General features: G+C 39.5%; 1 protein-coding gene across 1 annotated transcript in view; it reads left to right on the top strand.

The window, feature by feature from the left end:
- The window catches only part of GOLPH3 (golgi phosphoprotein 3), a 46,648-nt gene that overhangs the window by 12,817 nt on the left and 6,691 nt on the right, over positions 1–27,140 (top strand). The window contains exons 2-3 of the mRNA XM_068990467.1: positions 17,721–17,852; positions 20,815–20,929. Coding sequence (XP_068846568.1) covers positions 17,721–17,852; positions 20,815–20,929 — 247 coding nt within the window. The remainder of the gene's footprint in view (positions 1–17,720; positions 17,853–20,814; positions 20,930–27,140) is intronic.

Raw genomic sequence — 27,140 nt, forward strand, 5'->3', positions numbered from 1 at the left:
TCTCCTCCTCTTCTTTACCTGGCAGCTGTTTCTCACCCATCTCTTGACGCCCAGCCACAGCTCTTTACCTGATTTCCAGGGCGCATTCGTTGCGCTCATATCCTTTTTTCCTATCGTTGTGTACACCTAGCAGAGTGTCTAGGATGTTGTAGGTATATATGCACGTGTGATAGTCTGCTGGGGCTGCCATAACAAAATACCACAGAATTGGTTTAAACAATAAAAATTCCTTTTCTCACCATCCGAAAGGTTGGATGCTTGTGTGATTGGGTTTTGGTGAGGTTCCTCTCGCTGTGTTTCAGGACAGAGAGAGACAGCAAAATCTCTACTGTCTTCTCCTAAGAGCACTAATCTCATCACGGGGCCCCACTCCCATGACCTCTTCTCAACCTAATTATCTCCCAGAGGCTTTGTTTCCAAATACTGTCACATGAGTTAGGCTTTCATTTTATTCATATCAGTATTACAATATTTATCAATTGAATTATGATTTTTTTTTCATTTTGTGCCTTATAAATATCTTGGTCATCTCTATTACCTCTGCTTAGCAATGTCTTGGTACTCAATAGGTGTTTATTTAATTAAATTGTGTTTTTCTTATTTTAAGAAAATAGAATTGTGCAGAGGCCAGCATCTAATAAGTAGTGTTATGGTGACTTGATAGAAAACTTAAATGCTTTTATTATTCTATATGCTTTCCAAAATGTCCTCAACTTAAAATACTGACAGTGTAACATGGTGGTCAAAGAACAGTATCTAGCCAGAGCACTGTAGCTGGAGGTTTAACTGCTGATAACCAGATTATACATCTCAATTTACCTAAACTTCAGATTTTTCAATGTAAAATAATGCTTTATTCAGTCATTGTAAGACAAAGTGGTTATTTACATATATGAAAACAGCTTTGCAAAACTGTTTACTATCCAAAACCTTCATGATTCCTAGGAAAGATTATGGAATTATGGTTAAATCTTATTAATAAGATGCTGTTAAATATACTTTTTAAAACATTGCTAGGGAATTTCCTGGCAGTCCATCGGTTAGCAGTCCACACTCTCATGGCTGAGGGCCCAGGTTCAGTCTAGTCAGAGAACTAAAATCTCACAAGTTGCATGGCATGGCCAAAAAAGAAAAACACCTTTGCTAGTCAAAAGTATGTACATTTTTGCCAGAAATCGTTTACAAAATTCATTTTCTTGAGAGAAGGTCAGTTTCTGCTTACACTTTGTGTTCTCTGAAGTGAAATAAATGATGGCAGCCGTGGAAAGAAAAGTGAGTACTTCAACATCTCATTTTCATGGAAGCTGAAAGCAAACACTTGTAGATTACACATTAGACAGATAGGGCTTGGAAGACAAGACAGAATGATGGAGCTAGGAGAACAGTTTCAGTTCCAACTTTGCCACTCAATAACTGGCAAGTCCCTTAATTCTCTTGAGCCTCAGTTTCATTGTCTTATGAAAATGGAGGAATAAATCCTACATAATTTGGTCTTGTAAGGACTAGACATGGTGCACATTGGGCTTTCCTGATGGCTCAAACTGTAAAGAATCTGTCTGCAATGCAGGAGACCTGCGTTCGATCCCTGGGTGGAGAAGGTCCCCTGGAGTAGGAAATGGCAACCCACTCCAGTGTTCTTGGCTGGAGAGTCCCATGGACAGAGGAGCCTGGTGGACCAAAGTCTGTGGTGTCACAAAGAGTTGAACACGACTGAGTGACTAAATAGCAGCAGGAGCATGCTGCTACTGCTGCTAAGTCGCTTCAGTCTTGTCCGACCTTGTCAGACCCCAGAGACGGCAGCCCACCAGGCTCCGCTATCCCTGGGATTCTCCAGGCAAGAACACTGGAGTGGGTTGCCATTTCCTCCTCCAGTGCAGGAAAGTGAAAAGAAAAAGAAGTCGCTCAGTCGTGTCTGACTCTTTGCAACTCCATGGACTGCAGCCTACCAGGCTCCTCCGTCCATGGGATTTTCCAGGCAAGAGTACTGGAGTGGGGTGCCATTGCCTTCTCCAAGCAGCACCATGGTGCATTGCAAATGCTTAGCCCAATTTTAAACTACAACTGTCTGCACGTTGGAAGAATAAAGGATTTGGGGAGGCTATGTTCCAAATGTTAATAGAAGTTACCTGTGAGGGTGTGGGTGATGGATGGAAGGGAAGGGAAGAGGTAGGGACTTTCCCCTCATGTACTGCTGTTTGAAAATTTTTTTCAAGCAAGTGAGAAGGGCTGAGATGTCTCAAGAAGAGTGTGTAAATCACAAATGAAAAGACCACTTAGCAAGACAGTACACTTAAGAGATAGGTAGAAGAGTAACCTTTGAAAGCTTAGGCTAAACAGGAGCTGCAGAGGAAAACAGGAGAGTGGAAATCAGGGGAGGAGGAGGGAGTGTCAACAATATTAGCTTTTGTGGGCTGTTTCTCAAGAGAACTGTATCTCATTACACGGGTTGGGAAGTGGTAGGGACTTTTTTTTTTTTTTCTTTCCATTATCAAGGAGTTTGGGGTGAATGGGAAGAAGATAGGGCCATTTTGGTGCTTGACTGTCTCTCTTGATGGACAGACCTGAGGACATTTGAATGTCACTTAGGAAGGTGCTGCCACATAAGGGAGAGCTTTAAGCTGTTATAGGAGGGCAGGAGTTGTGAGCAGATATACTTCTTGAGGTGGGAGAGAATGGGTAGAAGGGTTAGCCTTAGGCAGTTTTCCTATCATAACCAGAAAAAAGGAGTGTGGACTATGAAGTTGAGTTTGTTGATTATGGTTCATTGCTGGAAGGTGAGGTTGTTCCTGTCTGATGGTATTTACTTCTTATGGTGTTATCTGCTGAAAATGAGCTGGGTTGAGATTTGAGGGAAATGGCAACCCAGTCCAGTGCTCTGGTCTGGAAAATCCCATGGATGGAGAAGCCTGGCAGGCCACAGTCCATGGTGTTGTAAATAGTCGGACACGACTGAGCCACTTCACATTCTTTCACATTTTGAGATTTGAGGGGAATGTAGTTTTGAAGCAGCTGCTCTGTGTAAGAGCTGTGACCAGGGAAACATAGAAAGATTTGCCAGGATGGGTTTAATTTAAATCGAGATGGCAAATTTTCTTTCTTGCAGTTCAGAAGCACAGGCACAGAAGAAGAAAGTGGACAGTTGGATCATTCCATTGGAGTTTTGGTAGGTGAATGCAATGGAAGAAAAATAGTTGCGAATGGAACTATCAGTTTAGAAATTACCAGGAGTGTATTTGAAGTGGTATGCTTGGGACTTAATTTCCTTATACATAGAACAGTACTTGGTACAGAATAGTGCCCAGTAAATGACTGTTGGAATGGCTAGAGATGAGCATAAGAATGGAGAGGACTGATGTGAAGAACGGAGGAAAGCCCAGAATTGGGATCTGCACAAAACTGAAGATGAATCATACATAGATAGAATTCATTACTTGGATTGGGTTCTTTTTTTTTTTTTTTTAATATTTATTTATTTATTTGGCTGCACTGGGTCTTAATCGTGGCACATGGGATCTTTAGCTATGGCATGTGGGTTCTAGTTCCCTGACCAGGGATTGAACTCAGGTCCCCTGCATTAGGAACACAGAGTCTTAGCCACTGGACCACCAGGGTAGTTCCTGGATTGGGTTCTAACAGAGTGGTTCTTGGGTTGAGACTGGTGTCCCCATTCCTAGGGAATCGATTGGTCTGTAGCCTGGAGGTAGTGGTAGAATTCAGAGTAAAACGCTTGGATGGGAAAAGTATTTTTAATGACCTTTAAATGAAACTTACCCACTACAGTTACAAACATGGGGCAAGCTGAAGTAGTACTAGTGATATCTGTGAGTTTGTCACCAGTAGAAACCAGAGATATTTTCATATCTTACTACTTTTATTTAGACACATTGCATTATTGTCTGCTCATCGCTGTGTTGAAATTACACTTGCGACTAGGGTTTGTTGTTTGATGTACTAATACAGAAGCACATATATTATCACAAATTTGTTTATTTTTAATACTTTCAGTTTTATCTCCTTTGTAATCCTGTGCATTTTATTTTATGCACTTAAAAGGCAGGATAGGGACTTCCCTGGTGGTCCAGTAGTTAAGAAGCTGCCGTCCTGTGTAGAGGACACAGGTTCAGTCTCTGGACTGGGACTCTGGGAAGATCCCTCACGCACAGGGCGACCAAGCCCCTGCATCTCAGGGCCTATGCTCCACAAAAGAGAACCCGCCACAGGGAAAACCCCGTGCGCGACAACGAAGAGTAGCCCCATTTGCCCAACCAGAAAAAGGCTGTGCACAGCAGCGAAGACCCAGCACAGCCCCAAGTAAGTACATACATCATTGTTGTTGTTTTTTAATGCCAGGATAAATAACAATAGTCTCTCAGTGTCCAAGGGACATTGATTCCAGGACCCTACATCGCAGGGGTTACCAAAATGCTCGGATGATCTAGTCCCTTATTTAAAATGCTATAGTTTTTGCATTTAACCTACACACATCCTCCTGTATCATCTGAGTCATCTCTGTTACTTATAATACTTGGTGCAATGTAAATGCTATATAAATAGTTGTAAATACAGTGTAAATAGGGGCAAATTCAAGTTTTGCTTTTTGGAGCTTTATTTTCTATCTGGTGTTTTGGATCCTTGGACACAGAGGGCTGACTAAATTTTCTCTTTTGAGGGCTAAGTTTTAGAATAAGGAGTTAGTATTTTAGTGACTTTCAGTGAGGTGTGGGCTTTCTGTTTTTTTAAACTGTGACTTGTGGGTTTTTTTTTAATCATTGTGTTTCAATCACTTGTGTTTGTTTTAAAGGGAGCATTTAGAAATTTGTATTTGTTTCTCTGCACTGAATCTGTTAGCTGCGGCACACATGGCTCTTTTAGTCTTCAAGCTCTTGGTTGAGTTATGTGGGATCTAGTTCCCTGACCAGGGGTCAGATCCTGAGCCCCTGCATTGGGAGTGTGGGGTTCTCGCCATTGGACTGATAAGGAAATCCGAGTCACCTGTATAAATTGGTCCTGAATAGTCATTGGAAGGACTGATGTTGAAGCTGAAACTCCAATACTTTGGCCTCCTGATGCTAAGAGCTGACTCATTTGAAAAGACCCTGATGCTGGGGAAAGATTGAGGGCAGGAGGAGAAGGGGACAACAGAACATGAGATGGTTGGATGGCATCACCGACTTGATGGACATGAGTTTGAGTGAACTCCAGGAGTTGGTGATGGACAGGGAGGCCTGGCGTGCTACAGTCCCTGGGATCACAAACAGTTGGAGACTACTGAGCGACTGAACTGAACTGTACTCTTTTTATGTTAGTTTTATGTTTAAAGTTGTCGCACCTTTGGCTAATGGGAATTCATTTCCTTTGGCTGTGGTGTTCTTTTGGTATCACTTATTAACCTTTGATAACTTATTGCTTTCTGGTCAACGTCAAAATGCCTGAGACTCGTCTTCTAAGTACATATCCTGTTTCAGACTTGAGATAGTCTTCAAGGAGTCGTTGTTTTTTTTAAGTGGGGAATGAACCACAGTCTGGGTACTGGGTGTCCTCAGTGTTATTGGGATGGCCTTGCCTCTAAGACTTTTCAGTACACAGACATAGATTGTATTTTCTTTAGGGAATAGAGCTAGCATTTGGGGAGAGGGAAGAATCACTTCACATAGTTTTTTATTCAAACTTAACATGGATTTTTATTTCATTTATTGAATTTTATACCTATGTCTTTTCTCTTAATTAAAGTTCTTGGTTCCCCAAAATATTATTTTTATTGGATAAATAAAATAATAATAATGTCAGTATTACTACAAATTGACTGTTGAATTCAGCCTCAAATTTGTTTGCAATACTTTACTAGGATGTACAGTTAAAATACTGTATTCTAAAGGCAGTTGAAATAGTTAATATTTCTTTGTGGTTGCATCACTAATTTTTGTGCAGTTAGATTAGCTCATTTGTTTTCCTTCTTTAAAAATGTTTTTTCTGTTTTGAATATGTATAACTGTATCACAAGTTAGGAGTCTTTACTTCCATCATCCTTTCTACTTCATTCCTTCTTCCTCCTGTTGGTCATTTTGAAAACTTAGTTTGGAGTTTGTTTTTCCAGTGTTTTTATAGCAAAATTAAACATACTAGTTCTTGCCCCTCTCCCCCATATACAAAAGATAGCCTACTAGAGTGAAAAAGTTGGCTTAAAGCTCAACATTCAGAAAACTGAGATCATGGCAACCGGTCCCATCACTTCGTGGCAAATAGACGGGGAAACAGTGGAAACTGTGTCAGACTTTATTTTTTGGGGCTTCAAAATCACTGCAGATGGTGATTGCAGCCATGAAATTAAAAGACGCTTACTCCTTGGAAGGAAAGTTATGACCAACCTAGATAGCGTATTAAAAAGCAGAGACATTATTTTGCCGACTAAGGTCCGTCTGGTCAAGGCTATGGTTTTTCCAGTGGTCATGTATGGGTGGGAAAGTTGGACTGTGAAGAAAGCTGAGCACCAAAGAATTGATGCTTTTGAACTGTGGTGCTGGAGAAGACTCTTGTGAGTCCCTTGGACTTTAGGGAGATCCAACCAGTCCATTCTAAAGGAGATCAATCCTGGGTGTTCATTGGAAGGACTGATGCTAAAGCTGCAACTCCAATACTTTGGCCACCTGATGCGAAGAGTTGACTCATTGGAAAAGACTCTGATGCTGGGAGGGATTGGGGGCAGGACGAGAAGGGCCAACAGAAGATGAGATGGCTGGATGGCATCACGGACTCGATGGACGTGAGTCTGAGTGAACTACTTTTGCATTCCAGTCCCCTATAATGAAAAGGACATCTTTTTGGGGTGTTAGTTCTAAAAGGTCTTATAGGTCTTGATAGAACCATTCAGCTTCTTCAGCGTTACTGGTTTGGGCATAGACTTGGATTGCTGTGATATTGAGTGGTTTGCCTTGGAAACAACAGAGATCTTTCTGTCGTTTTTGAGATTGCATCCAAGTACTGCATTTTGGACTCTTTTGTTGACCAGGATGGCTACTCCATTTCTTCATTTTTTCCTTAGTCGTCTTTAAAGTAATACTCATTTAGTTCCAGCAAAATACAAAAACTTTGCTCCAGTATATCTTCATTTACCCCTTTCCTTTGTTCATTATTGTCAGAAATATTACAAGTTCACATAACTCAGTACTGTTTTATACTTACTATTTTATGCAATCTTTTGCTTTTAAGTGAGTTTTTAAAGGCAAAAATAGAAAATATATAGTCTTTCATGTTCATTTACCTTTGTATCTATCTTTTCTTTATATGGATTTGAAACTGCCTGATATTAATTTACTTAAAATCAGCAGGAGTCCTTTTAGTATTGCTTATAAGGCATATCTGCTAGCAACAAATCCAGCCTTTGTTTACCTGTAAATGTCTCTTTCATCTTCAGCTTTGAAGGGTGTTTTGCTGGGTGTAGATTCTTGGTTGATAGTGTGTTTCTTTCAGTACTTTGAATATGTTATCCTAATGCCTTTTGGTTTCCAGTATTTCTAGTGAGAGGTTATCTGGTAATTGTTCCCTTAAATGGGATAAGTTGTTTTTTTCTTGTTGCTTTCCCAGTATATAATATCTACTCTTTGTTTAATGTCAGCAGTTTGACTGTGATATATCTGGGTATGATGCTCTGGATCTTCGATGAATATTTTTCACTATATTTGGGGACGTTTTTCAGTTGTTTTTTCTACTTTCTCCTGTTTTTGAGATTCTTGTCACTACTGGGAGGCTTGCTTGAACACTACTCTCTGAAGTGAAAGTGAAGTGCAAGTCACTCAGTCATGTCTGACTCTTTGTGACCCCATGGACTATACAGTCCATGGAATTCTCCAGGCCAGAATACTGGAGTGGGTCACCTTTCCCTTCTTAAAGAGATCCTCCCAACCCAGGTCTCCTGCATTACAGGCAAATTCTTTACCAGCTGAGCCACAAGGGAAGCCCACTGAGGCTTTTCCTGTTTTCTACATTACTTTCCGTCTTGTTCTTTAAATTCAAATTCAAGTTCATTGACTCTTTCTCATCTCGTCTCTACTGTTGAGCTCCTCCAGTAAACTTTTCACTATAGTCATAGTGTGTGTGTGTGTGTGTGTGTGTGTGTGTGTGTGTGTGAGACATATACACACTGCTACATTTACTTGTTTTTGGCTATGCTGGGTCTTCATTGCTGCCTGCCGGCTTTGTCTTGTTGCAGAGAGTGAGGGCTGCTCTCTAGTTGTGGTGTGTAGGTTTCTCACTGTGCATGTGGTGGCTTCCGTTGCTGTGGAGCTTGGGCTCTAGGCACACAGCTGCTTTAACTGCAGCACTTGGGCTTAGTTGCGAGTCGCTGGCCCTAGGGCGCGTGGGCTTCAGTAGTTGTGCCACAGGAGCTCATTAGCTGTGGCTCGCAGGCTGTGGAATCTTCCTGGACCAAAGGATCAAACCTGTGTCCCCTGCACTGGCAGGTGGATTCTTATCCGTCATGCCACCAGAGAAGTCCCAGTCATACTTTTTTTCTTTGGACAGGAAAAAAAAAAGACCTTTATTGCCCTGTTTTCAAACAGTTGGTTGCTAGTATAATGTTTATGAGTTTTGGCAGATATATCATAGTTTCCCAATTACTTTCAGATAGCAACACAACTTGTATTATGCATTAACCAGGAAAATAAGACGTTTTAACCTTTTCCCAAGTACATCAATGAATCCATCCATACTTCTTTCTTTCCAGCAATTTCTACACATGTTGATTAATTTTTCTTCCTCTTTTCACCTCTCCAGTTATTTTTGGATCTACCATCCATATAGGAATTTATTTAGTAATAGAGAAGGACGACAGTGATCTCTTTTATTCTTGGACTTCAGTTAGATCATTTCCTTAGGAGATACTTCACTTTAGAACTAGCTGAACATGTTTTACTTCAAGAATACAAAAGAAACCTAAAATAAACTTTTTTCAGTGAAGTATATAAAATAGGCATTAGCTCTTTTTTTTTTTTTAATTTAAAGAATTCCTGGAAATAAAAGGTTGAAAAAGAAAACAGTGGAGAAAATAAGAGTAATTATATTTTATGGTTCATTCAGTGATACTTTTTAACTAAAGAATTTCATTCTCTTAACTGAGGTCAGTATTTGATGAGTCATTATTTTTATTAATGAGTCATTGTCATTTTTCTCACTAATTCTTTAAATATGGTTTCCTTTAGTTCTTTACTCATTATTTGATAGAGTGTCCTTCAGTTTGGATTTGATGTATAAGTAAATTACTAATGTGTCTCTGTGTGTTTGTGTATTTTCTATCTTTTAAGGTTAATGATGTTAGGATTTCATTTGCTTCTAGTTGGAATGTGGCACTTGATAATCACAAGCCCTAATTTGCCGTTTGACAGATAGGTTCGTTTTGTTGATGGGACTGCTGTTTGTTTCCAGTAAGCCACTACCCTTGTCACAATCACACTTACTGGTGTTCAACTAAAGGTTGACAACTAAAGGTTACATTTATGTAAATTTGAATTCCTTGGCCATGCATAATATTTTTTTAGCCTGTGATGAATCTTTTAGTTACAGTTTCTATACACAAACTTTTTCAGATACCACCGATTTAATATTTCATTAAATTCCTTTTGGCATTACTGAAATTTAGCTGCTTGCAAGAACAGAAATCTCTGCAAGTAACCTAAGGAAAGGAGATACAGGTCAGTCTCATGGAAATAAGGTTTAGAGGTACAACCCAAAGATACAGGCACACTTCTGTTGTTAGGATGCTTTTCTCTGTGTGTCTGTGTGTATGTCTGGGTCTGCCTTACATTGCATGTTCTCTCATTTCTGCATCTCTCTCTTCTGTTCCTTTCTGTTTATCGTCATTCTCTGGTTGCATTTGTGAAGAAGGGCCAGTGACTTCTGAATCCACATAACCGGTTACATCTCTGTTGTCCATGCTCACCTAAATGGTACAGCCTCTGTGTGCCAAGTTCAGATTCCTGGGAGGAGAACTTTAACGTACCCATCCTGGTCCAGTTAGATTTGGCAGAATAGTCATCCCTTTCTGTAAAATCTGTAGAGGGCACGTTTTCTAAAAGGTGGATGTGAGCCAAGAGTGGTCTCAATAGTACAACTTTTGGAGTGAGTTTGGTGCATGCGTGCTCAGTCGCTTCAGTCATGTCTGACTTTGTGACGCTGTGGCCTGTAGCCCACCAGGCTCCTACGTCCATGCGTTTCTTCAGGCAAGAATACTGGAGTGGGTTGCCTTGCCCTCCAAGGGATCCTTCCGATGCGGGGATTGAACCGTTGTCTCTTGTCTCCTGCATTGGCAGGCAGGTCTTTACTGCTAGTGCCACCTATAGTAAATCCCAAATGTTTTTGGAAACCTGATATTGTCTTTTGCTGAGGAAAGTCTGTAGAAAGCCGTTTCTGAAACAGTGATCACAACAGAATTAAACATTATATACAGATATGTTGTTTTTAGTCATTTCATTTGGAAATAACTTTGTGCATAAAAACAGAAACATGCTCATAAAATATGAAAACTGTTGTGTGTACCTTGTCCATATATTAACAATGGCCAGTCTTAAACAATAAAAGGCTCCTGGTTAAATATTCTGGAACTCAAAAGTTGAATGATGAGAATTCAGTGTTAGCATATTTAGGGGCCCAGTGGACATTTCCTTTTGAAATCCTCCCAAGTGGAGCCACTTGAGAAGAAAAAGGGAATCAGGCAAATAAAGATCCAAGTAAATTTTATCTCATCGCTGAGAAAAAGTTGTGTTGGAGGTTGTTACTTAGCTCTGCAGTAATGTCAGATTACTGCATGTATTCTCTGTATATATTCTCTGTCCCCTACGTTTAGATCTTGGAACTGCCCACTGAAGGAAGGATTGTGTCTGCAGAGCTTGTCCCTGGTGTTACTGCCTGATTCGTTTCTGCGCCTTCATTCTTTCTGTTCTGCTCCTTGCTTCTGAGTGGCATACCATATGATAAAGGTCATATATCCCACTTAAAGTTACAAGGTTCTCGTGAGGTCTGCCTAAAGATTGGCCATTTGTCTGAGTCCTGGATACTGAGTGATACCAAAAACATAAGATTGACGGGAGCACTCTGTAGTCAATTTAGCTGGCATTCTGTTGGGAATGTCTCCACCTACCTGGTTATCATTAGTTGTTATTATTAAATTTTGGTAAAAGGCAAGTAGAGGTGCTTTGAATTAGCTTCCAGGGTCTTCGGATTGTCTGTGTCTTGTATTCTAGTCTTGATTTTGTTGAAGACTTAGGCTTCCCTGGCTGCCTTCAATGCAGGAGACCCGGGTTCGATCCTTGAGTTGGAAAGATCCCCTGGAGGAGAAAATGGCAACCCACACCAGTATTCTTGCCTGGAGAATTCCCTGGACAGAGGAGCCTGGCAAGCTACAGTCCATGGGGTTGCAAAGAGTTGGACATGACTGAGCGACTAACACACTTGTGAGCTGCACATGGTATGACTTTCAAATGTGCCTGATTTGATTTTCTAGCATTTTAGCTCCCCAGGACAGCCATATTAGGGTCGTTCTGGGACCGTCTGTTCTTGAATGTTTCACCTTGTTTTGGCCCTATGCCTAATGAAATCCTGTTTCTCTGGATTCTTGTGGGGGTAGTGTATGATCCACTGCTACTTGGCATATCTCTGCCTCTTCCATTCTTATATTTTAGAAATAGCTGATTCTGATCCTAATCTTAAACTTCTGGGCCCCAAATAGTTGTGTTTTTTTTTGTGGTTCTCTAACCTCTGCTAGGACCCAGAAGTTGTCTTCTGCAGTGAGTAGGGGACATCAGCAAGATCCTGTGGCTGCTGGTATTCCTCATGGAGTGCTGCTGCTTTGTCACTAAGCTGACTGCCTGGCCAGTGGTTCTCCCTTCATGTGGCCCTGAACTTTGAGTGCTAGTACCCTATTTTTGGATTAAGCTAGGGTAGTCAAAGCTGTGGTTTTTTCAGGAGTCATGTATGGATGTGAGAGTTGGACTATAAAGAAAGCTGAGTGCTGAAAAATTGATGCTTTTGAATTGTGTTGGAGAAGACTCTTGAGAGTCCTTTGGACTGCAAGGAGATCCAGCCAGTCCATCCTAAAGGAAATCAGTCCTGAATATTCATTGGAAGGACTGATGCTGAAGCTGAAACTCCACAATCTTTTGGCCACCTGATGTGAAGAACTGACTCATTTGAAAAGATCCTGTGCTGGGAAAGACTGAAGGCAGGAGGAGAAGGGGACGACAGAGGATGACATGGTTGGATGGCATCACTGACTCAGTGGACATGGGTTTGAGTGGACTCTGGCAGTTGATGATGGACAGGGAGGCCTGGAGTGCTGCAGTTCATGGGGTTGCAAAGAGTTGGACATCACTGAGCAACTGAACTGAACTGCCCTTTTGACAGATATGGTATAAGATTTTTACTAGGGCAAAAACACATTCATGCCCTGTTTAGACCACAAGTCCTTGTAATTGTTTCAGGAGTAGTGTTTTCTCTGAGGAAAAATCCCCGGGGTGGTGTGGTGTTACCTGCTCTGATGAAGTCTTTCGCACTGAGAAATCAGGTAGATTGGTGGTCTGCCTAGATTTGGATGTTCAGTCAGCCAGTCTTGTACCAAGTTTTAAGGCTCCCAGTAACTGACAAGTTAGACGCTGGTTCTTCATCCCACTGCTGTGCATCTGTGAGGCCTGTGCCCCATGTCTGTCCTCTCTTCCATGGGTTTAGGTTAACTCAGTAGCTGTAATACTGTATTTCTTTCAAGATACCATCTATTTTTAAATGCATCCCAATACCAGAGATACACCTTCTCCCCCCTCAGTTTTATTGAGAAATAATTGACATACATCACTGTATAAATTTAAGGTGTACAGCGTCGTGGTTTAATTTACATATGCAGGCATACCTTATTTTATTGTGCTTTGCTTTACTGTGCTTCACAGATACCATATGTTTACAAATTAAAGGTGTTTTAAAATTAGCAAGAAGGAATTTTAAAACTAAGGTATATACATTTTCTTTTCTTTTTCTTTTGGTTATAACTATAGTGTAGTGTATATATTAACTTTTATGTGCACTGGGAAACCATAGCATTTGTGTGACTCACTTCTTGTGATAACTGGCTTTGTTCCTGTGGTCTGGGAACAATTCTGTGATATCTCTGATATTTACCAAACCGAGGTAGGCCTGTATGGTGAAATGATTACCACAGTAAGTTTAGTTAGCTTCCATCATCATATAGAGATACTAAACTTATGTTTGGAGATCAGTAAAATGTAGTTGTATGGTTAGCACTAGAGATTAAAAGATGGAAGTGCTCTTTAGCACTTGGCAGGGTCTAAGTTGGTGCCCCAGCTTCAGTAGTTCTGCTTATATGTGTAAAAGTAACATGGATTCACTCCAGAATCTTGCTGGCCTAGGTCATGACCAAATTCACTTGGCTCTTTCCAGTGTACTGCTTTCCTTCTAAAATACTTAATTCTCAAGGATGGCATTGCCACCATCTTATCCAGTAATATCATAAAATATTTTTGTTCAGCTCTGGGCTTCCCTCATGGCTCAGCAGTAAAGAATCTGCCTGCCAACGCAGGAGACGCGGGTTCGATCCCTGGGTCAAGAAGATTCCCTGAAGGAGGGAATGGCTGCCCACTTCGGTATTCTTGCCTGGAGAATCCCATGAACAGAGCCTGGCGGGGCTAGAGTCCGTGGGGTTGCAGAAGAGTTAGACGTGACTTGGCGATTAAACGATGACTCCCCTCTTCTCTCCTGCTTCCAGCAACTTGCTTGATTCCTGATCGTACTTTTATGATGTGGATTTTGCCAGGTGTCGTCAGCCTGCTTGGTATGGTTTGGTGGCTTCACTGATGTTTGGAATATTGTATGTGAGTCCTGGAAGCTTCGCTGCAGAACTGTCCATGTCCATTTGTCTGTTTTCCCACGTGAAGTCAATTCTTTTTAAGTAGGTGTCTTTAATGTTAATGCCCCAAAGCCATTCACTACATGTAAATCTTCAAAGTCCTGTTAAATACTCCATTTTGCTAACTTCTCTGGGTATACCTTTATTCTCAGGGCAGTTGAGGTTGAGGTGTAGTTTGTTGTCTGCTAGAGAAGGCAATGGCAACCCACTCCAGTACTCTTGCCTGGAAAATCCCATGGACAGAAGAGCCTGCTAGGCTGCAAGTCCATGGGGTCGCTAAGAGTCGGGCAGAGCAACTTCACTTTCACTTTTCACTTTCATGCATTGGAGAAGGAAATGGCAACCCACTCCAGTGGAGAATCCTAGGGAAGGCGGAACCTGGTGGGCTGCCATCTATGAGGTCTCACGGAGTCGGGCATGACTGAAGCGACTTAGCAGCAGCAGCAGGAAATGTAAGATTCTCCCCTCTCCCTCTTTTCTGAGGTGAAATTGATCATTCTTTTAACTTTTATTGTTTATTGTTTTTAGCTGCATTGGGTCTTCGTTGGCTTCCTGCAGGCTTAGTTGCCCTGGAGGCATGGGATCTTAGTTCCCGACCAGCCGTTGAATGCACGCCCTCTGCATTGGAAGGCAGACTCTTAAACGCTGGACTGCCAGGGAAGTCCCCAAGTTTCTAATAAGTACTGTTCATCAGAAATTTCCAGGCTGCAGAGACAGGGCATGGTCCTGTATTTCATCCATCACTGTCTTATGAGGTGTACTCTATTGTTTATAGTTTGTAGAGGCTCACCTGGGAACTCCCATCTGTATGTCCAGGCCAGTTGAAGCCAGATAGCTATAACTTTGATTTCATGTGAATCCATTTCTGGGCTTCCTAGAGCTTTAATTGTATTGGATGGATACACAAGCCATGGATTTTACCTGACATCTGTAAGTTACTGGTCTTATTAACTACTTAGCTAATCTCTGCTGCTGCTGCTGCTAAGTCGCTTCAGTTGTGTCCGACTCTGTGCGACCCCATAGACGGAAGCCCACCAGGCTCCCCCATCCCCGGGATTCTCCAGGCAAGAAGACAAGTGGGTTGCCATTTCCTTCTCCAATGCATGAAAGTGAAAAGTGAAAGCTAATCTCTAGTGATCTTAATTTAACCAGACCCCTAAAACTAAGTTTAAAAGAATCCCCTCAAATCTAAACAGTATCTGCTTTCCCTGCCTCAGATTTAAATCTGCTTCTTTATTTTTTAATATAAATTTTAAAAATATTATTTTATTTATAAAGTACTTGGTAGTTTTGGGTCTTCATTGCTGCATGGGCTTTCTCTAGTTGTGATGAGCTGGGGCTACTCATCTTTGTGGTGTGTGGGCCTCTCACTGTGGCTTTTCTTGTGGCCCACAGGCTCTTGGCATGTGGGCTTTAGTTGCCTGTGGCATGTGAAATCTTCCTGGACCAGGGATCAAACCTGTGTCCCCTGCATTGGAAGGCAGATTCTTACCCACTATACCACCAGGGAAGTCCAGCTTCTTTATTTTTAAACAAATTGAAAAAAAAAAATCACACACACACTTATTTGGCTGCATTGGGTCTTAGTTTTGGCATGTGTGCTTTAGTTCCCTGACCAAAGATTGAATCTGGGCTTCTGCCTTGGGAGTGTGGCGTGTTATCCACTGGACCACCAGCAAAGTCCCATAAACCTGCTTCTTAATGTTGATCTCCTTGTGGCTCCCTTAGTCTAAACTCTAATTTTCTCAAAGCCTTCATTCTCAGAAGGGTAGCTTCATCATTTAAGTTCCTGTGTCAAAAGTGAAGTCCCGTGGACCATGGTAGTCAGTCATCGTCTTAAATACAAGCTGCCCACTGTGGCCTGGCAGAGCACCAAGACTGACCCCAAGAGAGCACCAGAGCCCTGAGTCTAGGCCCTCCTTTCTTCAGAGGATGCTTTGACCTGTTTTCCCGCCCACCAAAATCCTATGTTACCTTATCCTGAGTCTTAAACAGGACTAGTGACAGCTGCTGATTTCTCTTCAGAGTTGAGTACTCACTGAAGCCTGCCAGGCTCCTCTCTGTCCTTGGAATTCTCCAGGCAAGAATACTGGAGTGGGTTACCATTTCCTCCTCCAGGGAATCTTCCCAACACAGATCGAACCCACATCTCTTGGGTCTCCTGCATTGGCAGGCGATTCTTTATCACTAGCGCCACGTGGGAAGTCGAGTAACTTTAGTAGTTGGCAACTCTTCATGGCTTTGTAATCTGGACAGACCCAGTTGTTAGCTCTCAGAGTGCCTGTTTTCACTTGAGTGTTCCCAAATCCCTAGATATCTATCAGTCTCATTTTGTCCAGCCTTTTTATCCACCTCGGTTATTGCCCTTAAATTTCTCCTGGGGTTGTGTGTTGGGAGGTGCTGGAATCTGATTGCTTTGCAGTTTGTTATTCAGAGTACTAGGCATGGCCCCATGCCTAAGTTTTCTGATATATTCATCCAAATTTAACCTTGTGTTTTTATCCTAAACAGCATTGAACGATGTTCTAATTCTGCATGAGGCCGCATTGGACTAGATTATTTTTCCTGAGCTTCTTCATTTGCCCATGTTATAAACCACTGTGATCTCAGGTTAACTGAATGGGTGAACCCTGAAGTCTGAAAGGGCCTAATTAGCACATAACTTAGTGACTTCCAAAGTTACTTGTAAGAAAGTGGTGAAAAGACAGTAAGTTCTTGAAAATCCTAGTTTAATAATGTATAGCACTGGTATTTTTTCAGTATTTTGATTTTTTTTTTTGTTTTAGTTTTTTATTTTTTTAATTTTAAAATCTTTAATTCTTACATGCGTTCCCAAACATGAACCCCCCTCCCACCTCCCTTCCCATAACATCTCTGTGGGTCATCCCCATGCACCAGCCCCAAGCATGCTGTATCCTGCATCAGACATAGACTGGCGATTCAATTCTTACATGATAGTATACATGATAGAATGCCATTCTCCCAAATCATCCCACCCTCTCCCTCTCCCTCTGAGTCCAAAAGTCCGTTATACACATCTGTGTCTTTTTTGCTGTCTTGCATACAGGGTCGTCATTGCCATCTTTCTAAATTCCATATATATGTGTTAGTATACTGTATTGGTGTTTTTCTTTCTGGCTTACTTCACTTTGGATAATCGGCTCCAGTTTCATCCATCTCATCAGAACTGATTCAAATGAATTCTTTTTAACGGCTGAGTAATACTCCATTGTGTATATGTACCACAGCTTTCTTATCCATTCATCTGCTGATGGACATCTAGGTTGTTTCCATGTCCTGGCTATTATAAACAGTGCTGCGATGAACATTGGGGTACATGTGTCTCTTTCAGTTCTGGTTTCCTCGGTGTGTATGCCCAGCAGTGGGATTGCTGGGTCATAAGGTAGTTCTATTTGCAATTTTTTAAGGAATCTCCACACTGTTCTCCAAAGTGGCTGTACTAGTTTGCATTCCCACCAACAGTGTAGGAGGGTTCCCTTTTCTCCACACCCTCTCCAGCATTTATTGCTTGCAGATTTTTGGATCGCAGCCATTCTGACTGGTGTGAAGTGGTACCTCATTGTGGTTTTGATTTGCATTTCTCTGATAATGAGTGATGTTGAGCATCTTTTCATGTGTTTCTTAGCCATCCGTATGTCTTCTTTGGAGAAATGTCTATTTAGTTCTTTGGCCCATGTATTTTGATTTTAATTAGAGAAAGATATGAAAGGTAAAAGGCACGAGAAATAGCTTTGGCTAAAAAATACTTATTTTCTTGAAATAAGTAAATTAACTCCTTTGTTTTCTCTTTTTTAAATAGGGTTACACATCGTTTTGGAATGACTGTATATCATCTGGATTACGTGGCTGTATGTTGATTGAATTAGCGTTGAGAGGAAGGTTACAGCTAGAGGCTTGTGGAATGAGACGTAAAAGTCTATTAACAAGAAAGGTAAGAGGGGACCTATATAACATAGCCTTTTTGAAGAGTTTGTGCTGCCTAAAGATGAAAAATGTTTCTACTAACAGTTTTCTATTTTATTGAAGTATAGTTGATTTACACTATGCTGATTCTTGCTATATGATGAAGTAATTAGTTATGTGTATACATACATTCTTTTTTTTTAAGTTTTAAGTTAAGTTTCATTGAGGACCTTACTGTAGCTCAGGAGACAGCCTCTTGGATAGGTCTGAGGAACTGGTCCTGTACATTCTTTTTTATATTCTTTTCCATTGTGGCTTATCACAGGATATTGAATAAGTTTGCTATATTATACAGTAGAACCATGTTGTTTTACTAAGAGCTTTCAGAAGTCGAAGTTGATTTTAAAGTTAAATCTTTATTGAATCATGATTCCGTATCTTTTTTTTGCATCTTTGATTTTTTGGTTCTTTGTACATAATGACTAATGTGATTCATTGTTAGGATCATCAGCCGTTGCATCCTGCATATTCAATAAGACTCCCAAACTCTATTTGCTATTCCTGAAAACCATGATTTGGAAGACTTGACAGAAGTGATACTGTGCAAAGTAACTATCCATAGGCTATTGATCTTTTTGCCAGAATACAAATACTTTTCAGATCTCCTCTCCATTGTTAAAAGTCTGTGTTAATACAGGTGTTGACTAGTTTCTAGAATTTTTAACTTTCATTTCAGTCTAAAATATTTAAGGCCATTTCTCTTCGTCTGTCATTGATTCTTGGGGGATGTAGGGTGTTTCAAAACTGTTTTTTTCATAATGCATTGTATGATGTGAATCCAAAATGCTTTAGGGTGAAAACTGAACTTTTTTGATTGATGTACTAGATAGAATAATAATCTTATGGGAAAGAATATATTTTTGAAAATTATATACACAGTAGACATGGTATAGCAGAAAATATTCCTCATGGAATATTAAATTTAGTCATTTAAAGTAGAGTCAAATGAACTGGCATGAGATTAGTTTTGAAATTACTGTTTTAGATATTTGTCATAAAGGAGAATATAATTTTTATTTCCGTTTTACTGTGCAACCATGTATTTATGGGGAACAAAAACCTTAGGAATTTTTAATTATCAGTGAAATATATACATTAATTACTAGTAGTAATAGAAAGTACAAGTAATTGTTACATTAATATTATGGATCCCTGACCTAAGAAAAAATATCCAACTATATCTGGTTTATTATAATCCTGACACTTGTCTCAAAATGATGGGCATGCGGTGTGTTGAGGCCAGATGGCAGTCGATTTCGGGAGTTAATGGAAAGTAAGAAGTGGTGGCATGACCACAGCATATAGACATACAACTTTTTATCCCAGGGCTTTTTATTTTTTCTTATTCTGACACCCTACTACAAGCATGGCCCAGAATAGCACTTTCCAGTCAAACCCTCTATGATAATGAAAGTGTTCTATAACTGCTTTGTCCAGTATGGTGGCCACCAGCCACATGTCTGTGAACTAGACACTTGGAATGTGGATCATGCAAATAGACATGCTGTAAATAAAAACACAATGGCTGTTTGAAGACTTACTATGGAGAAATAAGAATGTGAAATATCTCAATTACATGTCAATATTTTGGCTATGATGGGTTAATTCAAATATATTAAAATTAATTGTACTTATTTTTCTTTTTAAATATAACAACTAAAAAATTTAAAAATAGATTTGTGGCTTGTATTTCTGATTCTAATGATATTTCCATTGGGTCATGTTGTCTCTGAAGTAGATACTGTATTTTCTTTAACCTTTTATAGTTCATTATTGACCAGAGACATATTAATACATTAGTCTTTTGTACATGAACGTTATTGATGAGAAATGTTTCAGTATTCACTTACACAACAAATTGCTTGCCACAGGGATCAGTTTCTGCCGAAATCCCCGTCAATAATGTGCTAAGATTGATCAAAGAGGAAGGGACATGCTGCCAACGACAAGTATTCAGAAAGACTCCCATTTTAAAAATAATATTGTTAAATTTCATAATATTTTAATAGCTAACAAAGTATCAGTAATATAAAAGTTAAGCTTTGATATTACAGAATTTCAGCTAGAGATTTGTTTAGCCAAGAGTGTTATGGAAGGCTTTAAAAACTCTAAAGCAGTGTAGTGTTTTCTTCTGTCATCCCCTACTTCTGGATTTTTCTACTCTTTTGCACCACACGGCATGTGGGGTCTTAGTTTCCTGACCAGGGGCGGAACCCACATCCCCTGCATTGGAAGCAGAGTCTTAACTGCTGGACCACTAGGGAAGTCCCTTGGATTGTTCTGTTCTTCAAGTGTATTCTATATCCATCTTAACTTAATGTTTTGTAGTATTTAAAATTTTTATGTAATCAAACCTATTGGTATTTTCAGGGTTTCTGCTGGTTGTCACAGTTTTGAGAAAACTTGCTCATTCTCTCAATTATATTTCATATTTAAATCTATCTTTTATTACAGTGTAAACTCTGAGGAGCCAAGTCTTCCTTTTTACCTCTAATTTGTTAGCCACTTGTTTTAGTAATGTCTGTTGGAAAATTAATTGCTCCAGTAATGTGAAATGTCACCTTTATTATATACCAAATTCTGATATGTAATTGAGTCTGTTTCTGTAATTAATAAATGTTTGAAAAATAAATTTCTGTATCAGATAGCCCAAGGTTTAGCAGTGAAGGGAATTGCAATGAGTATAACCTCTTCTACCATTTTGCTTTACTCATTAAGGCACATTTTTGTTTATGTTATATTTTCATTTATGATTGTGGCTAATCTGGTTAGGTTAAATATAGGATTTCCTTAATATGGAATTAATTGAAAATCTGAACTTTGATAACTGCATGAACACTTGGAGCTTTAAGCATGGTGAAATGTTTACATAATTTTTTTTTAATCTAGAGATCAAATAGATCATGTGATTCTTACTCATTACATTGTAGGTGATTTGTAAGTCAGATGCTCCAACAGGGGATGTTCTTCTTGATGAAGCTCTGAAGCACGTTAAGGAGACTCAGCCTCCAGAAACGGTCCAGAACTGGATTGAATTACTTAGCGGTAAGCTTCTGTGTATAAGCTGAAAACTGAATTCTTGGAAAGATTTTTGTAAAAATTTAAATACTTTTGAAAGGAACTTGGACAAAATAGCCACAAATTTGTTTAGTGGTAGACAAATCCCATGGACGGAGGAGCCTGGTAGGCTACAGTCCATAGGGTCGCTAAGAGTTGAACACGACTGAGCAACTTCACTTTCACTTTTCACTTTGATGCATTGGAGAAGGAAATGGCAACCCACTCCAGTGTTCTTGCCTGGAGAATCCTAGGGACAGAGGAGCCTGTTGGGCTGCCATCTATGGGCTCGCACAGAGTTGGACACGACTGAAGTGATTTAGCAGCAGCAGCAGCAGACAAACTTGAAAGCGAATTAGTCACTAAATGAGGAAGACTGTGGTTTTTAAGATTTCATCACCTTTAATGAGATAGCAGGTGTGACTGAGATTATGTATACTTCCTTAGAGCTCCTGTCATTCTTTGTCAAAATTATTTCATGCTACCTTATTCTGGATAGGCTAGGTTAAGCTGTGGAAACAAACAACCCTAAAACCTCAGTGGCTTAAAACAGAAGCTCATTTCTCACTCATGCTGTAAATCAGTCGCAGACAACTTCATTCTCACTTTGGCAGCCAGGCAGATGGAGCTGCCACCATCTGGAGTATTGTCAGTCACTAGTGTAAAGAGAAGAAAAGTATCAGGATCACCTGGGCTCTTAAATTTCTGCTCAGAAAAGATGTGTGGGTCAGGCTGCATTGGTCAGAGCAAGTCACATGGCCTCCCCTAACTTTAAGGAGACAGGACGTACAGCCATATGAAGGAACAGCTACCTGTTGATAGCACTGATGACTACATTTACTTTAAAGTTGCTTGTTCATTTGTCTAACCTACTAGATAGTGAACTCTTTGACTATAGGACCTGAGTTATCTTGCTCTTCCTCTCTACTATTATACAAAACATAGTTTCTGTATATATTTATGCTCATTTCATGTCCAAATATATTACTATTTAGAGTACCTTTCAAAAACATTTGGATGTTATCAGAGATTAGTAATTAACATCATGTTATTTTTCTCACTTATCAATGGAATTTCTACAGTAATAGTTGTATTATGAAGATGTTCTTGTATCAGTAAAAGATTGAGTTTTGCATGTTTTTTGAAACATAAATATACATATTCCAAACCTAGCTAATAGCAATAAATGAGTACTTTACACTTATGGCAGAGTTCATTCTTCCTTTTTGGTAAAGAACATAAATTTTCACAAGGTTATCTTGGTAATTTTGAGAGGTTATTTTGGCCCACACTCTGGTAGATCTGTTGATAAATTTTCTTTTTACCTCATTGAGTAAGAGAAACTTTAATGTGACCCTTTTTCCTTCTTTGTGCTTGTGATGTTGGTGTTGTGTTCAATTCCAATTTTTTTTATTGTAGGAAATCTTAAATTAAAATTACTTTACCCATTTGATGAAAGTTTGTTAAAACTAGGTGCTTACTCAGCACGTACCAGGACTGTGTCACAGTGCTCAGAACACTGTCAGCCCTCTTTGCGTGAGCCTTCCACCTGTTTGGCAAACCATAGCCATTGACAGAGGCTCAGTGAGGGTATGAATATTAATTCTACCTGTTAAAAATCAGCAAATGTGATTTTTTAGATGGAAATAGAAGTGTTAATAACTTCTAACTGTCCCCTAACAGATTATTTCTGCGTTCTCTGGAGATCACTGGCCTAAGCAGTCTTTGTGTCCTGCTTATATTGTACTGCCATTGCTGGACCATTACTATGTATAGTGTGCAAATTAGAATTTGTAATTAGATTCTCAACTGACCAAAAAGAGCGTTTCTTAAAGTTGTCATTAGCATTTTTGGGAAGTAAGAGTGCTAAAGTTCTTTTTATGGTATATAGTGGGTCTTGCCTTAAATCAGTGTTTTTGATATTCACTTTGGTGCAACTTAACCCTGTGAAGGTATTTCCAGACGCTCCCTCCATCAACGAGCTCTTTATCTTACACTGTATGTGCTAACATCACATGGGGATGTGGTTTGATAGTATATCTTAGATCACCAGATTTCCTTTGATAGTTTATGTGCTTGTTATGTGCACATGCTTTGTAGGGAGTATGACTTGCAAAGAGTTGAATCTTACCATTTAAGGTGACTATATACTTCTTAAACTTTATATGTGAATGTAATGTTTTATGCATGTAGCTTATCCAGTACTCAATTTATATGATAATTGAACATGGTTTTCAACTTGAGCTGGTATACATTGTTCTTATCTGATTAAGGAGTGAAAGGAGGGCAGAAGTCTATAACTTTTTCTCAAAAGTAGTAGATATAATTATGACTTTATGAAACAGTGCCCATTTAAGTCAGGAACTGGTATAAACCAGAAGGCTGATACTTAGAAAGTGCCTTTAAAAATTTTTTTTAAACAGCATCCTGTGAAGTTTAGTATGGCTGTTAATGCCAAAATACTATTACCTGTAGTACTTTGGTTGCATATTCCTGATGTAAATAAGAATGATTAGTAATTTTAGCGTAAAAGAAAGAAATCTGCAGTGGGAGAAAGGGAAAAAGCACATTTCTTTTAAATTAAGAAAATACCTTCTTCCCACCTAAAGTTCTGATAGTGATTGCTTATTTTTTAAAATAAAAAATTGTATCCAACCTAACAACATTTTAACCATTTTTAAGTGTTCAGTTCTTTGGGTTAGCTTGTTGATGTAAAACTTTTTAGTAGCTTCAAGATAATAAGTGGTATCAAATACCAGTTATTGCAGCAGTACTGATGTAAGTACTATAAAACATAAAATGAAGTGCTACTATACTAAGTCTTAAAATCCATTTGGGCAACAATTGTATATTTCTAATAACAGATTAGAGTTTAATGGTATGATGTTCTTTGAATGCATTCATTTCAGTTCAGTCACTCAGTCATGTCCAACTCTTTGTGACCCAATGAACTGCAGCACACCAGGCCTCCCTGTCCATCACCAACTCCCGGAGTTTACTCAGACTCATTTCCATTAGGTCAGTGATGCCATCCAACCATCTTATCCTCTGTTGTCCCCTTGTCCTCCTGCCCTCAATCCCTCCCAGCATCAGGGTCTTTTCAGGTGAGTCAGCTCTTCGCATCAGGTGGCCAAAGTATTGGAGTTTCAGCTTCAACATTAGTCCTTCCAATGAACACTCAGGACTGATCTCCTTTAGGATGGACTGGTTGGATCTCCTTGCAGTCCAAGGGACTCTCAGGAGTCTTCTCCAACACCACAGTTCAAAAGCATCAATTCTTCGGCGCTCAGCTTGCTTTATAGTCCAGCTCTCACATCCGTACATGACCACTGGAAAAACCATAACCTTGACTAGACGGACCTTTGTTGGCAAAGAAATGTCTCTGCTTTTGAATATTCTGTCTAGGTTGGTCATAACTTTACTTCCAAAGAGTAAGTGTCTTTTAATTTCATGGCTGCAGTCACCATCTGCAGTGATTTTGGAGCCCCCCAAAATAAAGTCTGACACTGTTTCTACTGTTTCTCCATCTATTTGCCATGAAGTGACGGGACCACATGCCATGATCTTAGTTTTTTTAATGTTGAGCTTTAAGCCAACTTTTTCACTCTCCTCTTTCACTTTCATCAAGAGACTTGTTTAGTTCTTCTTCACTTTCTGCCATAAGTGCATTATCCCCAGAGAAAACAAATCATTGGGAGCTTCAGTAGCTGGAGAAAGTGGGACTTGATTTGGGCCTTTGAAGGTCAAAAATGAGACAGAAGGAAGTGTTCCTGTTCAGAAGGATAAGAAGAGGGCCTGGTAAAAATTGGTGGGCCTGTCCTTGCACAGCTAAGTCTGTTCTTGTTTCTGGGTTTTCAGAACCATGTATTGTACTGTATTGTTGAGTGATACGTATGCCTAGAGAGTCAGATTGTGTGTAAAGAAAAAAGAATGATTAACCTATGTTGGTCTGATGGTTTACCTCTGAGATGGAGAAGATAAAAGAAAAGCATGTAAAGTCCTGATGTATAATAGGAATGACTTGTAATTTCAGAATAAAGAAAGGAGTCTGGAGTAAAGCTTTCTTCTTTACCTGGGGTGGGAGGCTGAATATCCAGTAATTCACCTTACTATTATTTGTGGTGCTTGTACTGTTGTTCATTCATTCAGTTGTGTCTGAGTCTTTGAAGCCCCATGAACTGTAGCACACCAGGCTTTCCTGTCCTTTACTATATTCTGGAGTTTGCTCAAACTCATGTGCATTGATTCAGTGATGCCATCCAACCATCTCATCCTCTGTTGTCCCCTTCTCCTCTTGCCCTCAATCTTTCCTAGCATCAGGGTCTTTTCAAATGAAATGGCTTTTTGCATCAGGTTGCCAAAGTATTGGGGCTTCAGCATCAGTCCTTCCAATGAATATTCAGGACTGATTTCCTTTAGAATTGACTGGTTTGATCTCCTGGCAGTCCAAGGGACTCTTCAAGAGTCTTCCCCAGCACCACAGTTCAAAATCATCAATTCTTTGGTGCTCAGCAGTGTATATATGTATACCTGTTAAAACTACCAATTTTCATATATTACTTATTACTTGTTAATAAAAAAATTAATGTATATATTGGAGGCAAAGACTAAAAAGTTTATTTAAAGACTACCATTTTGAGAATAGTTTGTTTGCTTTCTGAAGTCTTAAACATGTAATTGATCATTTTGGTCACAAGATGTCACTGGAGTGCCAAATTTATGAACACAGCTGCTTTTTTTGATAATATGATGTCAAGAAAGATGGAAGTTTTTATAGTGAAATTATTTAGGTGCTTGCCAGTGTGTCTTTTTCACTGAAGTAATTGTTGGGCGGTGGGATATAAGTAACGTTAAGAACTGAGTAAACTTCTCAGTTTCCTTCTTTAAAAAAAATGAGCTATAAATGTATACGTTTAAAATATGGCTATATAACTTAAAGTCTTTTCACATAGTAAATAATTTAGGGTGAATGACAATACAAATCATAGTAACATCTTTTAATCTAGAATTTTGAATAGTATTCATTCATTGCGGGTTTGTTGCAGTGTATTTAAAAGACATTGAACATCTGCCTAAAATGAAGCAGCTAAATCTTTAGTAGATAGTGTAGGTTAAACCTTTGGGCTTCCCTGGTGGCTCAGACTGTAAAGAATCCACTTGCAATGCGGGAGACCTGGGTTCAATCCCAGAGTTGGGAAGATCCCCTAGGAGGAGGGCATGGCAACCCACGCCAGTATTCTTGCTTGGAGAATTCCCACGGACAGAGGAGCCTGGTGGGCCACAGGCCGTGGGGTCACACGACTGAGCACACACAGCGTACTAAACCTCTGCTGTATCTTCTCTTCACTATCCAGCTCGCCTCCTCTCATGCCAGTTTGTGCTGTTGTCTTAAATATGCTAATGTCAGAGGTAACTTCATTCTTTGTATTTAGCTTAATTTAGTTATTTGAAAATAAAAGACAGAATTGTAAATCAACTAAAACAAAAATTAAAAAATAAAGTTGAACAAAAGGCCCAGTAGAATAAAAGATAGCAATGTCAGGGTGCCAAGACACTTTGACCACTCAGTTATTTTATTGTACCTTTTTCGGAGTACTCAAAGTAGTGTTAAACAACATTTACATGTTACCTATACTCGTTCAGCTTTGCGCTTACGGAATTTCACTTAAAAAATATATCTGAGGAGATCTGAACAACATTTTTGTTGGAGTGAACACACAAGATTTGCTCTTTTCTTGGGAATTGCTTCAAAAGATGATGTCTGAGTTTTTTTTTTTTTTTTGGTCACTTCCTCTGAGGCAGAAATGATTGCCGGTGAGAAGGTCCAGTCATAAATGGAACACATTATTTTGGGCTCTTCTCTTTTTTAGTAGCAACACTAAACTAAGCTAACATATTTTAGATTTGAGAAACCTCTCACATGAACTTTGTAAGCACTACTTGTTCTGTTGGTTGCAATGTGAGAGTTAATTGTGGATATGATGTGGATAAACTTTTTTAGCATGACTTCTGTACCATAGACAGTATGTTATAAACAGCTAATACCCATTTATTTCCAAAGAGAGGGAAAAAGTCACTGTATACTAGCATTGGAGGGATTCTTTTTTTTAGGTCTGCAAAGAAAAAATCTGTGAGAGTCTCAGAATAATCTTAAAAATCTCCCCCATCCCCCGTTATTTGAGAATAGATGGCCAAGATG

Source organism: Capricornis sumatraensis, chromosome 18, assembly GCF_032405125.1.
Source record: "Capricornis sumatraensis isolate serow.1 chromosome 18, serow.2, whole genome shotgun sequence".
NCBI classification, from domain to species: Eukaryota; Metazoa; Chordata; class Mammalia; order Artiodactyla; family Bovidae; genus Capricornis; species Capricornis sumatraensis.